Source organism: Tinamus guttatus, unplaced genomic scaffold (assembly GCF_059628265.1).
Source record: "Tinamus guttatus ecotype Peru unplaced genomic scaffold, ASM5962826v1 Tinamus_guttatus_pri_ptg000459l, whole genome shotgun sequence".
NCBI lineage: Eukaryota > Metazoa > Chordata > Aves > Tinamiformes > Tinamidae > Tinamus > Tinamus guttatus.
Window position 1 is genome coordinate 4,837,138 of NW_028288993.1, and position 14,162 is coordinate 4,851,299.

The window sequence follows — 14,162 nt, forward strand, 5'->3', positions numbered from 1 at the left end:
AGCAGTTATGTTGCAAAAGCGCCTGGGCTGCCTGCAAAATCTCAGGAGCAAATTTGGGGTTTCACCGTCCCCCGGGCTGGCAGTGACTCTGCCTAGGGAAAAGCATGTGCTAAACTTGCTGAGCATCCGGGGGCAGGCAGGGAGGGAGGCGTGCGAGGAAAACATCGCAGCCCACGGCAGGGGGGATCGGCGCCAGAATCCGCCTCTTCAGCGCAGGCGACTTGTCTCCAGCAAAGCCGCCCTGTTCGGGGGAATTCACGAAAACGCGGTGCCTGCCGAGCCTCCCTGAGCCCCGCAGCCTCCTGCGGCGCTTGGGGCTGGCTCGGGCAGGACAGACCCCCCCGAGGAGCCGGGGGGAGGGACGGGGAGGGGGCTCGGAGCCTCCTTTGTTTTCCCGGCAGCCGCGAGCCCATCCCGGGGGCGCCGCCGCCGCCGCCAGGGATCCCCCCGCGGGAGGAGGCGCCTCGGCGGCTGCCGGGATCCCGGCGGCGGCAGCGGAGCCGGAGCGGGTGCCGAGCGCCGGGTAGCGGAGCGGATTCCGGTGCCCAGTACCGGTACCGGGGCCATGGGCTCGCGGCTCAGCCGGCAGAGCAGCCTGGAGGAGGACGGCGCCGCCGAGGAGCGCGGCGGCCGCGGCGACTTCCAGCTCTCGTCGCTGCTGCTGCACCCGCAGAAGCTGCCCGGGGTGCTGCGGAAGAGCCCGCCGGCCCCCTACGTGCGCAGGGTGGGCTGGCTGCGGGAGATCCAGGCCACGCTCCGCGAGCAGCAGCGGGAGCGCGCCGTGCACATCCTCCGCCTGCTGCGCAAGGTACGCGCCGCGCCGCCGCGGTGAGGGGCGCCGCGCCCCGGCCCCGCCGCTCCAGCCGGGATGGGGCTTCGGGAGCGCCCGCGCCGCGCGGGGAGAGCAGCGGGGTCGGGGCGCGGGTGGGAGCCGGGTGCCGCCCGCCGCCATGCGGGAGGGAAGAGCCCGGGCGGCGCCGAGGCCGGAGCCCCGCGCTGGAGCGGGGCCATCGCGTCCCTCGTCCCGTGCCCTTGTCCCCCGCCGGGCACACGCGGCTGCCCGGCCCTGCCACCAGCGGCAAATCCGTGCCCCCCTCGGGACAGAAACCCCGAGGGGCCTGGCTTGGCACATCGTGTGAGCAAGGGGCCGCTTCTCGCTACTTTTCCTGTCTGCTGCCATGGAGCAAGCCCCAGGAACACCATAGACACCCATCCTGGCACCTTGATGGGTGTGAAAATCCGCTGCAGATACCAGGATGCGCGGGGTAGTACCCAGGCTGGACAGGATTTCAGAGACGCTTTTAGAGAGACGCTAGTACCAGAAGCAAGGAGAGAAAGAGGCAGCCGCTCACTTTGCGCTCGCCGTGATGTGACAAGAACAGACTTTCCTAGGAGTTGCCAGAGGCCAGAACTACAAAATGTCATTTGCGATCGCGTGCAGCATCTCTTCTCGAGACCAAAGCCCTGGACTCCCTCACAGCCCTCGAGCTCTCCAGAAGGTCCATGCAGACGCTGCCGGGCTGCGATGCTGAGTCACGGGGCCATCTGGAGTGAGGGTCATTTCTCACCCCTCCTGTCTGTGCCAGCTCCCATTAGCATCAGCGGAGCAGCCGCCTTCCCCTGTGTGCACCAGGCACAGACTGAGCTCAACAGCCGATGGACCCGGCTGGGTCATGCAACCCGGCCCACGTTGTGACCCCCCCTTGCTGTCTGATAGGGTTCTGGTGGGTACCAGGAAGAGCCTGGGGCTTTGCAGGGTCCCTTGCCCCAACACACGGCACGGGCGGCCTTACCTGGGCAATGAGGCTCTCCGAAGTCACAGCCTTCCCTGGTGAGCGGGCTCTGCTGCTGCCTGCAGTGAGAGAGATGCCCCGTTGGCACGAGTGGGCAGCGAGGGCCCTTTCGCACCATCCCCTGTCACAGAGCCCCGGGCCAGGCGCAGCCATCGCAGAGGGAGCGGGGCCGGGCGGCTGCGGGCACCATGCGGGGCTTGTGGCTGCTGCAGACCCTGCAGGATGCCATTAAGCCAAGGCAGAACCAGATCTGCTCAACCAGGGGGCAAGATCCCAGTGTTTTAGGGCCCCGTGCGCAGGAAGAGCCCCAAGCGAGCAGGCCACACAGCGCGAGCTGCGCATGGAGACGGGTCTGGCCGGCCCCTGCTTTGTACAGCGGCACTGACGGCTCCCCAGCAAGCAGCAAAGCAGCCCGGGCAGTGCCTGCACCAGCCTCTCTGCCAGCATCACCCCCGTGCCAGCCACGGGCCCGGCACAACCGGCTTTCCCTCGGCTCATGCCCTGGCCCAGGCTCCCGCTCAAGACCAGAGCACGAAGCCAGCAGAGCTGCCAGAGCCCCCGTCCCCTGACCTCTGCCAGCCACACCGCCCGGCACAGCCCCGCAGCATCCAGGAGCGGGCGGACGAGAGCAGGAATCCGAAAGAGAGACATAGAAAGATGAACGAGAAAATGCCCCTGGGCTGAGGATTTATGGGCTACCAGCATGAAATTAGTATTTACAGCTACATTATTTATAAAAGCCTCGCAGGCAGGATTGGCGGTGGGAATGCGGATTCACAGCTATAGCTGCAGTTGGTGGCGCATCGTTGCCGCGGACCCTGCGCACGGCCTGCCCAGCCCTGCCGGCCTCCCGGCACTCGCTCCTTCCGCACTCAGCATGGGAGGCTCCGCTTCCCGAAACCTTTTGGCTGCAGCAGATGCCAACACGTGGCCTGGGAGCTCCTGGCCCACGGCCAGCCATGCCAGGGCTGCGCGTCCTTCGGGACCCATCCGCCACTGGGGCCTTGCCTTCTGCCACCTGCGTACACGCAGCAAGGGCGCCGTGCAGCAGCCAATTCACCTCCCCTTCTGCATCGGATCCACATGCGGGGGCTCTTCGCTATCATGCTCTGCTGGGTCTGAGCACATCCAGAGCACTGGCTTGGATTGCTGCTTTGGGCCCAGGTCCTGCCCCTCCGCCAGCTCCGGCTCCATTGCTGCTGCCGAGCGCGTGCACCAGCACCAGTTCCCATTTCTAATTTGTTGAAGGCCTCTCGGTGCCTTCTTCTCCGGGTGGGTCCTGAAGCAACAGCCAGTGAAGCAGCAAGAACAGACGAGGCCCCCTCAGCTCAGTTCCCAGACTTGTTTCCTCCCTCCATCAAGGGCAGCAGGCCCAGCTCCACTCCGTTAGGGAGCTCTTTTGTTCCAGATTTCTGCCCTCAGGGTATTTTCATGCAAGTGCCAGTGAATTCACTGCGAGGATCCCATTTTTTCCATGCAATTCACCCCTCGCCCCACCCACTGCTCGGCGGTACCTCCTTGTTGCAACAACTGCATCTCTTGCATCAGATTTCAGCTTTCCTCTTGGCACAAACAGCTTAGTTCTTGGCATCGTCACCATCCAGCCCCTGGGGATGTTTTTTTGGGGAGGATGGCTCTTCCAGCACCCCTGTACCTGGTCCGTGCAGTGAAGTTGCACTGACCACAGACCTCCCTCCAGCTCATGCTATGGAAGGAGATAGGAGGACAGGTCACCAAGACAGGCAGTTCCACTCAAGGGCTATGTAGCAATTTACCATTAAGACACAATATTGCCCTTGCTTAGAGATTCCTGAGAACTTCAAAGTCCAATTGCACTCACACAGATGGGCCAGGCCTTCAGTCAACTGGCCACCACCACGGAGGACAGCAGTGGGGTTTCCAAGTACCTGTAAAAAGGTTTGGTTCTTCCAGAAAAGCCAAGATTGGAGTAGGATTGAGAGCCTCTCCTCCCGCCTGACTCCTTCCTCAGATTTGCACATGGAGACTGGCAAAGCTGTGGGTTTGTTTGGAAAACTCATGTTATTGCTATCACCTTCCTGTGCTGAAGGGCAATGGGGCAGCTTAACACAGCTCCCCAGCTGTCCACATCCTCCACCACCATAATGCTGCATCGGACACAGCCGCTTCGCCTTGGGTGCTTTCCTGTGTTGAATAACCAGGTAGCACCACGTGGGATTTTTTACCTGGTCTGGTCTTGAAAGACCTGGTTGTGGCTCCAGAGAGGCCCGTGTATCTGATACCTGTGTCTTTTCTTATAGGACCTGGGCCTGGAAGGAACATTCCTCAATGAAGTGCTCTACAAAAATGCCACCTTCCTTAACTTGGTGGATCCCATCTCGCACGACTTGCTAATGAGCCTTGCTAGAGATCTGCAGTGTCCCAAGAAGGTAAAGCCTTCCCTTCTCTCCACGGACCTGCTAATGCAGAGCGAGCTCTGAGGGGGGTTGGCACTGAGGGGTGCCCTTGGGGTGGCAGCATACCTGTTTCGGGGCATATTTCTCAGGAAATCAGTTAAAACTACATCAGAAATCAGGAATTTACTTTTCATGCTAATAGCAAACCTGCCCACAAGGTGCATGCCAGCTAAAATACACATGGTAAGGGGAGGGGATCGGATGGTGGGGCCACATTCCCTGGTACACTCCAGAAGCACAAAGCAACTACTCCATCCATACCAAACCATTCCATGGGCTCACATCTCCCATGCCCTGCTACATCCCTGCACCCAACCTATATCCCACACACTAAATTCCCATAGCAATACTGGCCCTGTTTCTGGTCCCCTTTGCCTCCGCAAAGGACTGGATTTGCAGCGTGGCCGCGACATCCCTTTGCCTGGCAGCCTTGGCAAGGTTCACGTTTGCTGTAGAAGGAGGGCAAAAGAGTGGATTTCTTTGCACAAAGAGAGATGTTAAGCACATGCGCATCCCTCACGAGCAGCAGCTCCTTAGGGAATACGTTGAATGGCTGGTGCAAACGAGCGCGGTTTCCAGCTTTGATCAGCCATCTCCTGAGAGTCTCTCTGGTAACAAACAAGTAGCCTGCAGGTCTCAACAGCCAAGATGTGATAATCATCTTCAGGCTGCAGTACAGCCCAAAACATCCTTAATTTTTGCCCAGAGGTTGTAAGCATCTAGGAAGGGGGAGAGGGGTGGTCACGACAGAGCAGGTCACTACCTCCTAACTGCAGTTCGCTAGACCCCAGCTTTTAGCCTGGTCCTGGATGACTTTATCCAGGCCACCTCTAAGCTCCTGCTGCAAGATGCCTCCAGAGGACATGGCATGAGAGGACCTCACCCTAGGGCCAGTCGCCTAGCAGGAAACATCCCCTGATTTTGTACATCTGCAGACACCCCACCCTCGATTTTCATGTTTGCCCTGAACACACCCGTACCATTATGCAGACAGGTTTTTCCCGGTTTCTGAGGAAGGTTTTTCACACTTCCTCGGGCCCTCAGGAGCCCAGAAAAGCTGAGTTCATGGCCGAGAGGGACTCAGCACCTTGCAGCACCAGCGCCGCATGCGCCTGCACACCGTGTCCCCATGCATGGCAGGTAGCTACAGGACAGGCAAGATGTGCACAGCTCCCACTCGGGCCATGGACGGGAGACTGGCGAGGACATGGAAAGGAGCAGGATAGGTGCCAGTTGGGTGCCAACGGCTGCGTGCAGGGCAGCACACGTGTGCACCCACACGGAAAGGCTTCCTGCCCTTGCAGGCTGCTGCCTCCAGCTGTGCCAGCACTGAGGGCACCTCACCCCCGGATCTCCAAACCATGATGCAGGGCAGAAACCTCCACACAGGAGTTTCGACCAGGCAAACCCCCCAGGCTAACCATGCAAGGGGTTAATTTGTGCCTTGCCAGGGCAAAGGGCTCCATTTACAGCCCAGGCCAGTGTTTGCCTTCAACCCCCGTGGGCGTCCACCACCTCTTCACGTGTCACTCTGAAGTGTGAGACCGTCCTCCCTTGCAGGGCAGCTGAGCCACCAGCACCTGCACATTTATATTCCAGGTGCACACGCAGCAAGCAGCAGCGTCTGCAGCCTAAGGGCAGTTGCATGATGCAGAGGTCCCTGGTAGGGCTGCAGCCCACCCTGCTACTTGGATGCAGAATTTTCTCCCTGCCCAGTGATTTGCCAGCATTGGGAACAAGCAGCCGGGCACAGACACGAGCAGCCGGTCATGGGCGCTCCTGCTAGTCCGAGAGGGGAGGCTGCACCTCCAGGAGGCACCTCCGGCCTCCTCACTGCTCCAACTCCAGCCTCTTTTCCCACCATCTCCTCCCTTGCACGCGTTCCCCTGCTCCACCACCCCCTCTCTCCCTACCTGGCCCGTGCCCTGCGGCAGGGGGCTAAGCCAGCCCTTTGCTTTCAGGAATACGACCCCTGGAAGTCCTCGGACAGGATCTGCCGGCAGCTCATCTACCACCTCACGCCGCACTCCAAGCGGCACCGCCACGGGCTGCCCCGCAGGAAGAGCCAGGCTTGGTAAGCGGCCGGCGCGCGCGGGGACCTGTCCGCGAGACGCGGTGGCCCTTGGGGACGTGAGTGGGGCCCAAGCCGGTGGCCTCTGGATGCGCCGAGCTGCGGGGTGGCGCGTGGCGGAGGGAAACGTAGGGCAGATGCTGCAGCCCGACCCCGCTGCATGGCCTTATGTAGGACATGGCAATAATCGTGATTAAATATTAAACAGCAGCAAGAGGCACCTGCAGAGCTGGCAGCTGAGGCTGCTGCAAGACAGTGCTGGGGTCAGAGGGGCAAGAAACAGCAGCTTCAGCTGGAGATCTCAGAGCCTAATTTTGCCCAGTCAGAGTGGGTTTAAACCCAATCTGAAGTCTCCCCTTCCTGCCAGTGGGAGCATTTTGCTATAACCTCCAGACCTGCTCCCTGCTCCCAGCCGCTGAAGAGCCTGGGATGGGGCAGGATTTCTGCATTTCTACCTTCCTGCATAGGTTTGGGACAGTTGGAAGGGACTGGTGGGCACAAACCAGCCAGGAACCGAGTCCTCCTCTTGCTTTTTCTACCTCCTGCACTTTGGGTTCTGGATGGAGCCGAGGCAGGACCCCCTCATTCTCATCCAAAATCCCATTTCTGTCTCACATGGGTCCATGGGATGAATAGCAAGCCTGGCCATGGGGAGAGCGCGGAGTATCTGCCGGGTTTTAACTTCCATAACAGTCCAAACGTAGCAGGAGAAGGGAGGATAAGGGAGCTGCAGCATCACAGCCACTTCATGCGCGAGGAGTTTCTCCCAACACAGACCCCTGAGCGGCAAACCAGCAGTTCAGAAACAAACTCCAGTCACATCCCCATCCCTGTCCCATCAGGAAGGCCCTCAAGGGCCCAGCAAGCCCAGCCCTGAACCACCCAGGAACCACAAGGTAGTTTCTTACAGCCCTCCTGCCTAGAAACCCAGTGACAGGACAGTTGGAATTACATAGCTATCTTAAGGAGAAATCAGACTTTCCACCAAGCAGGAACAGTCAAATGTTCATCACACCATAGAGCCCAACCCAAATATTCAGTTAGGCCAAATTTAGCAAAGCCTCTAAGGCACACGAGAGTTCTCCCATACAGACAGCCAGATCCTCTTGTGCCTTTGCAACCCAAAGCTGCTCCCCGATAGAGCTCCCACCCACTTCCACCATCCCGAGCACTGACCTGGCCAGGGCTAGAGCTGCCGTGTGCCATTCTGGGGCAAGGCCACACGGTGCTGTCTGCCATCGAGTGCCTTCTCTGCAGAGCTGCTCCTCTAGAGACCTTCCTGCAAAGGGACCGTCCTCTGGCACGTGTCCCCGCACCTGGCAGAGGGACCGGGGCACTGCAACTGCATCAGACCGTGCGCTATAACCAACGGGGTGCCCAAGGCCAAAAGCAGAGAAACACGGACGGAGAAAGATTCCCGCAGCGCAGGGGACTCCGAGCAGCAGCAGCCAAGGCAGGCGTGAGATACCCAGCCCAGGTTGTCTGTTTTTTCTCCCCAGTTAAGCAGTCACAGACGACAGCGGGGGCAATCCCTTCCTCAGCAGGGTCTGGACACCAGTCAGCTGCCTTGGGTGACCAAGGGTTTGTGGTGTCCCTGCCGTGTGGCCACCAAAGCAGCACTGCCGTGTCTGCCTGCACCACCAGGAAAGGCCCAGGATTTGCCAGGGGTTTAAAAGGCAAAGCTCAAAAGCTGGCGGATAAGAACTTCCTCACCAGGGACAAGCACAGCTTTACTGCACAACTGCCAGACAGGCCAGCTCAGCTGCCCCTTGTGTCCTAAGGTGCTTTTTGCTGTAGTGTTTTACAGCATCTGCACATCACTCTCCCTAAATGAGCATAATTAATCCCTGTACACTGGGCAGCTCCAGCTTCTCCTTCCTGCTAAATTGATGCTTGTAGCATAAGGAGTAATGGGTTGGGAAATGCTTCTCCCTGCAAACATTGGCTTTTCAGGTTATTGATGCCACTTTTGCAGCATTCTGGCAGATGCAGAATTTGGGGATGTTAATAAGTGTTGTTTTCAGAGGTCTTGAGGCTTCCTCAGCTCAGCAGTGCCGAAGAACTGCGTGTTCTAGCACAAGTGCCACCATCTGCCTCCATAGCGGGCGCTTCGTTTTTCCAGGCACTGTGGCCCTCGGCTGCACTTGAGCAGGGTATGCAGGGGAAGGCAGCCTCTGCTCGGAGGGCTGGATTCCAGCCTCACAACACGATCGAGACGCTGCAGATGGCAACAGAACTGTCTTGGCAAAGCTCTGCTGGAGAACCCTCTGCATCCCCCATTTACACTGTCCTCAGAGCTGGCTGCTCCAGAGCCTCCTTTCTGGAGTGCCAAGGAGCAAATCTAGATCCATAGAACACGCAGGCAGCCAACAGTCAGAGTGATCTTTGCAAGCAGGGAGTTGCTGGTGCAGAAAAAAACCCCATCATTTTATCATTTTTCACACAGTAACAGGTTTGGGGGGAGAAAAGGCAGCTTTGTGTAGACAGTTAAGTAACTCCCCAACTCCCAGATCCGGGCTTTCCTTCTCGCACGTCTGGCTGGGGTTTTACTCTGTTCATGTGCCTAAATGACTCTCATTTTGAAACATCTCGGCTAATCCAAAGCTGGATGGAGAACAAGCATCCCTTCAGGTTCACTGCTCCATTTCTCAGTTATTGATGTGCACTGCCCAGACACTGCGGCACTTAGATGCACTTCAAAGACGCAGGGAAAGCTCATGTGTCTAGAGGACTGCAGGGAAACAGCTCCAAAGGGTGTCAGCTCTTTCCTTCCCCCAAAACATCACTCAGGGCCACGTTGACAGCTCTGGCAGATTGGATCCTAACCTTCACGTAGCACTGGGGTGTTAACTAGAGCTTCATGTCACCCTCCTGCAACACAGTAAAAAGAGTCACCATCGTTCCAGAAGGAAACCACGTCAGAGTAGCAGTCAGCTAAAGCCACATAGGGGCAGAGCAGATAAGCATAGGAACTGCCCCACACGATGCTTTTAAAGAAGCTGCTGCTCACAGAAACATCAACTGGTGAAAAAATTGTGGAAAAGAAACTGTCTCCCCATCTCCCAGGGCAGAGAGGCCCAAAGAGTATCCAGCATCAGGAGGAGGGTCCACCTGGAAAGGCAGCTGGAGAGGTGGAACAGGCAAAGATTTTGAAGTCAAATGAGAGGAGAAAGCTGGTAATTCTCCAGAAAGACGGACAGTGGGTAGGGGTAGTGGGCACCCCTTGTTGCTGAGGTCCCAGCTGGTAGGTGTCATGTCTTCCCAGCCTCTCTCCATGGTGCGGAGATGAGGCAAAGAGTCTGGATCTCCAGGAGCCCCAACGCCCTCCTGCTGAACAAGATCCTCTGAGCTCCACAAAGACAAGAGAGCAGCCAAGTGCCAGGTGGCAGCCAGGAGACCTTGAAGCCCTTCCCTGCAGTCAAGAGATTTAGCTGATAAGCAAGAAATGCAAAGGTCTGGGTGCTGATAGAAATGCACTTAGTCTTCAGCTTCATGGACTCAAAGACTCACTTAGAAGGGAGCCCAGCACGTGGAACAGTCCCCAGCTTCAAACAACAAGCAGTTCCTGTAAGCCAAGAGGCTCTTTTTGTGCTTTTCCATGCGTCCCATGCAGGTAGGGTGGTTTCTGGCCCCCTTTTCCCATTGGGACGGGGAGCCAGTCGTCTCTGAGCCCCGGCAGGTCCCTCAAGGCCCTACGCTGGTCCCGGGCAGATGTTACACAGCAGGTTCATGGTGCAGCCTGGAGAGCACGAGGCTGAGCCGGTACCTGGCAGCAAGGGGGGAGGCAGGTTCCATGTGTCAGTGGGAGAAGAGCTGGGAATGATGCAGGGAACAACTTCCAGGCGAGGGAAACAAGGAGGTGAATCCAGCGAAGCCCTCACTCCGCAGCAGGGCCAGGCTTCTTCCCACCCGAGAAGCAGAGAATACAAATTCTCTTGCTGCAGAGAATCCGAATGCCACCCACTTCCCCGCATCCAGGGTCCAGATCCTTGTTAGATGCAATTCCCCATCATTATAAATCCAGACACACCACCAGCTGTAGGAGCACGAGGCTAGTGCAGCCCCTGGTGCTTCGCAGTCCTCTGCCCACAAGTCCCATGGGCACCAAAAGCCACGGCACTAAGTGGCTGTTTTGTCACACGCGCGCGCACGCTTCTCCAGCTGGAGAGATCTTTAAGCCTATTTCACTTGCAGAAATTCAGGGATAATAGATGACCCATTTCCCTGCGAATAAACCTGGCATTTTCTCAGCTGCTGCGTGAGTGTCTGAGCTTGGGGTTTTTCCCTGGAGGGGAGCAGAACTCAGCAGAGCTCCAAAAATACCGAATGCCAGATAATTCAGAGGAAAGCATCTGCCCACATCTCCCTCTGTGCCTTATCTAACAGCAGACATATATAATATATACATTTATCACTAGAGGAGAGGAAGGGAAGGCGCAGCCAGGCACTCAGTGTGCCATTCCAGTGCAGGCACTGCCAGGGAGCAAAGAGAAGGGCTGCCAGGGTGTCCCAGCCCCAGCGTGTCCCACATTTTACCGCTTGCCAGCGAGCTGGGAGCCTGGCTACAGCACCAGGGGCTCCTTCCACCAGGGCAAGGCAGGAAAAAACAAGGCAGCAAAGCAAGGGAGGGCTCTGGCACAGCCCGGGAGGCAGAAAGGCTTAAGCACATTCAGCCAGCAGCAGCCCAGTCTGGAGAATCAATTAGGGGAGGATAATTTGCCTGCCTGATTAAGGCTTCCTTGGGGTATTGGCTTGTTGCTGGGGAGAGCAGCAGAAGGTACCTGCTCTGGTCAGAGCACAAGCTGTGACTTATTACTGCAGTCTCCGCAGAGCTGCCGGCGGTGGGGGAGGCCGAGCGGGCGGCGGGAGACGAGCACGTCCCGTCCCTCCCATCCTTCCGGCCGGTCCCGCTCGGCGCTGCCCACGCTCGGAGCCCAGGCACCCAAAAGGGGACCCTGGGGACCAGACTCACCCCCGTCAGCTTTGCAGACACAGCGGGAGGAAGGGCGCTGCTGTTTGCATCCCCTTTCTGCCTCCTCTGCGGGCTCGGCCGCACTGGGGAAGGGTATTTGTGACAGCCATGAGGGTTGTTTGCACCAAACAGAGCCTGAAATATTTACAGGCTTGTTTCTCTCCTTCCTTATCCCATATCCTCCACCCCAAAGTCTCAATCTAAACCAACACAAATCAGAGAAGACCCCGTCTCATTGCCTGTAGCAGCTTTCTTCTGCACAGCCTAAAGGAAACAGGGGAAAATGTCACCCATGCTGCTAGGTTTACACTGAATATTCGTTTCTTCCTGCTTGCTCTGCCTAATATGAAAATACATCTCCACCATGCATCTCCTGTTTGGCTCTCCTAGAGGAATACCAAACACCCAGATAAAACCCCCAGTGCAGCCAGAGGGATAACATCCTGCCAGGGGATGCTCAAGACTGCTGTAACTTCTAGATTTGGCCCTAGTAAGATTTTGCACAAGTCCTGTGGGGAATTTGCACACTTTCAGGCTGTTAATAACCCCCCAGCCTCTGCTGTCAGTCTAGACAGAAGCTCTGCCCCCTGTCCCCGCTGTGGTCTGGATCATGCAGTGCAAGCATTTGGTAAGCAATACATCAGGCTCTTATAAATCTTTAAATCCAAGCACGTAAGAGTTCACATAAGAAGCTGCTCCCCACTGTTCTTATTCTCAGCCATGACAGCTCATTAGCTCCAATCCACACTTGCAGATACAGCCTCCCACCTCCTTAAGGCTGTGTATGCCCAGGACAGCAGGACTAGTGTCACTTACACTCAGAAGTCATCTCCTCCCTCCGTTTGCCAGCAGAGCACTCCCAGCACAGGCAAGATTCACAGCTGAAACCATCGCTCTATGCCCCTTGTACCACCCTCATGCCCTCCTCACAGCTGCAGCACATCCCAGGGGATCCGCTGACATGGAGACCCAAATAAGCAGCTATAAGTGCTGCTCACTTGATAAGAAGCACTGGGGAAAGTCCTTAAGGGGACAGGCAGTAAATCCTGGAGTGCAGCTTATTGATATTTGCCAGTTCTTTTCCTGATAAAATATCTATTTCTCAGGCCCTGCACAGTGCAACTCAGCGCACTTGGAAAGTTTGCTTTGGTTATTCCTGCTGTTCATGCATGGGTGTCTGTGCATGCAGCCAGACCAACCCACTGAAGTGTGCTAGTGGAAGACACTTGAGGATCCCAGTTTAGCCAGTTCTTGCAAAGTTTATGTGCAAATACTGAGAACATACGGGAAAGCTCCAGGATCTGGTTTGCATAGCGCCAACCTTCCGCTTTCCCTAAACAAATTCCATCCAGCCTTTGCTTCCCCATGCGTGCTCCCCAAGTGTAACAATTCCTCTCTCCCCTTCTCCACCATTAGCCTGAAGACCAGTCTGCAGAAAAAGGTGAGCCAAGACTCCATGGATTTGTCGGGGATCCCGCTGACCATGCGGGATGTCCACCGCATGGCCTACTACCTGCAGAACAACGGCGACCACCTCACCTCCATGGACCTGAGCTTCACCGAGCTGAACGACGACATGGTGCGGCTGCTGCTGCCCTTCCTCTGGGCACTGCCCAAGCTCACTCACCTTTCCCTCAACGGCAACCGGCTGACCCGGGCCACCATGAAGGAGCTGACCGACGCCATGAAGGACATGAACAAGTTCCCTTGCCTGGCCTGGGTTGACCTCGGCAACAACGTGGATGTCTCTTCCATGCCGCAGCCCTTGCTCGTGGGCCTGCGCAAGCGCCTCAGCCAGCAGACCACGCTGCCCACCATCTATGAAGCGCTCGACTGCGACTCGGAGCCCTCCGCCGGGCACGAGGGCGGCCAGCCGGGGGATGAGGGCAGGGAGGGCGCCCCGCCACGCGCCTTCCCCCAGCAGGGCTGCGAGAGGTGACTGGGCAGCAGGCCAGCGCTGGCACGTCGAAGCCGCGCCGGGGAGACGTCTTGAGTACCACCACCAAGCAGAGGGCCAGCTTCACCGGCTTCCTTGGGCGCTTTTCTCTTGCCTTCCCTGACATCTCCCCCCAACCTGCTGTGAGACGAAAGCCTGCCGTCCTCCCACTGCTCCGCTCCCTCCCCTCAATGTCAAACCCATCGCCCATGTTCCGGAGAGGAACCAGTGACTTACAGTGAACCTGGTCCCCAGGCTGGGTCTCACTGGAAGATGGGAAAAGACCTGACGGAGTCAAGAACATCCTTCAACAGCCATTGGGTTGAGGGAAAGGGATGGGGGAGAAACCTAAGCAGAAACAGGCTTGTAGATTACTTCATTTCTTCCTTTTCCTATGAGCCTTGGAACCTTTGGGACCAGCAGTCTTGAGCGTGAAAGGAGGTACCCCAAGAACCTCACTGTTGTGGAGCTTAGTTAAAGGGCTCAGAGGCTGGAGCCTGAACCCGGCAGTGTGTCTCCCTCTTGTGTCTGCCTCCTTTTGTGTTAGTTTTTTTTTTTCCTATTGTGTGTTTTGTATTTATGTCTGAACAAAGGGACTTGGTCAGAGACCATTGGATTGCATAGGCTGGGGCGGACACATGGCTTGGAATTGCAGTATCAGGAAATTTGCTGTGTGACCGGGGTGGGAGGGAGGGGAAGGAGGTGTGTGTTGGTGGGAGCATGGGGGATGGGATGGGATGGGATGGGGTGGGAAGAGCGGGGAGGAGAGGGAAGGGAACTCGTGACTTAAGGAAACTGGTTTCAAAAACTGTGCTTTTATACTAAAAATGACAAGCTCCAAGTGAACCTGAGGACAAGCTGACAGGCAAGTCCACAGCTGTGGAACTAGAAGAGCAAGCAGTGAACGTGCCAGTGGTGGGCACTTCCCAAACTAAAGCGCAGAGCTTTGGATCAG

General features: G+C 57.2%; 1 protein-coding gene across 1 annotated transcript; it reads left to right on the top strand.

Moving 5' to 3' along the window:
- The first annotated feature begins 532 nt into the window (after window positions 1–532).
- LRRC75B (leucine rich repeat containing 75B) lies at window positions 533–13,744 on the top strand. Its single transcript, XM_088532361.1, has 4 exons — window positions 533–808; window positions 4,073–4,201; window positions 6,190–6,302; window positions 12,688–13,744. Exons 1-4 carry the CDS (start codon window positions 566–568, stop codon window positions 13,208–13,210), a joined length of 1,008 nt encoding a protein of 335 aa, XP_088388487.1. The 5' UTR covers window positions 533–565; the 3' UTR covers window positions 13,211–13,744.
- Window positions 13,745–14,162: the final 418 nt, after the last annotated feature.

Coding starts and splice junctions, on each gene's coding strand:
- LRRC75B (XM_088532361.1), top strand. CDS start 566: ATGGGCTCGCGGCTCAGCCGGCAGAGCAGCCTGGAGGAGGACGGCGCC. Junction 4,202..6,189: donor ATCTGCAGTGTCCCAAGAAG/GTAAAGCCTTCC, acceptor CTTTGCTTTCAG/GAATACGACCCCTGGAAGTC. Junction 6,303..12,687: donor CGCAGGAAGAGCCAGGCTTG/GTAAGCGGCCGG, acceptor CTCCACCATTAG/CCTGAAGACCAGTCTGCAGA.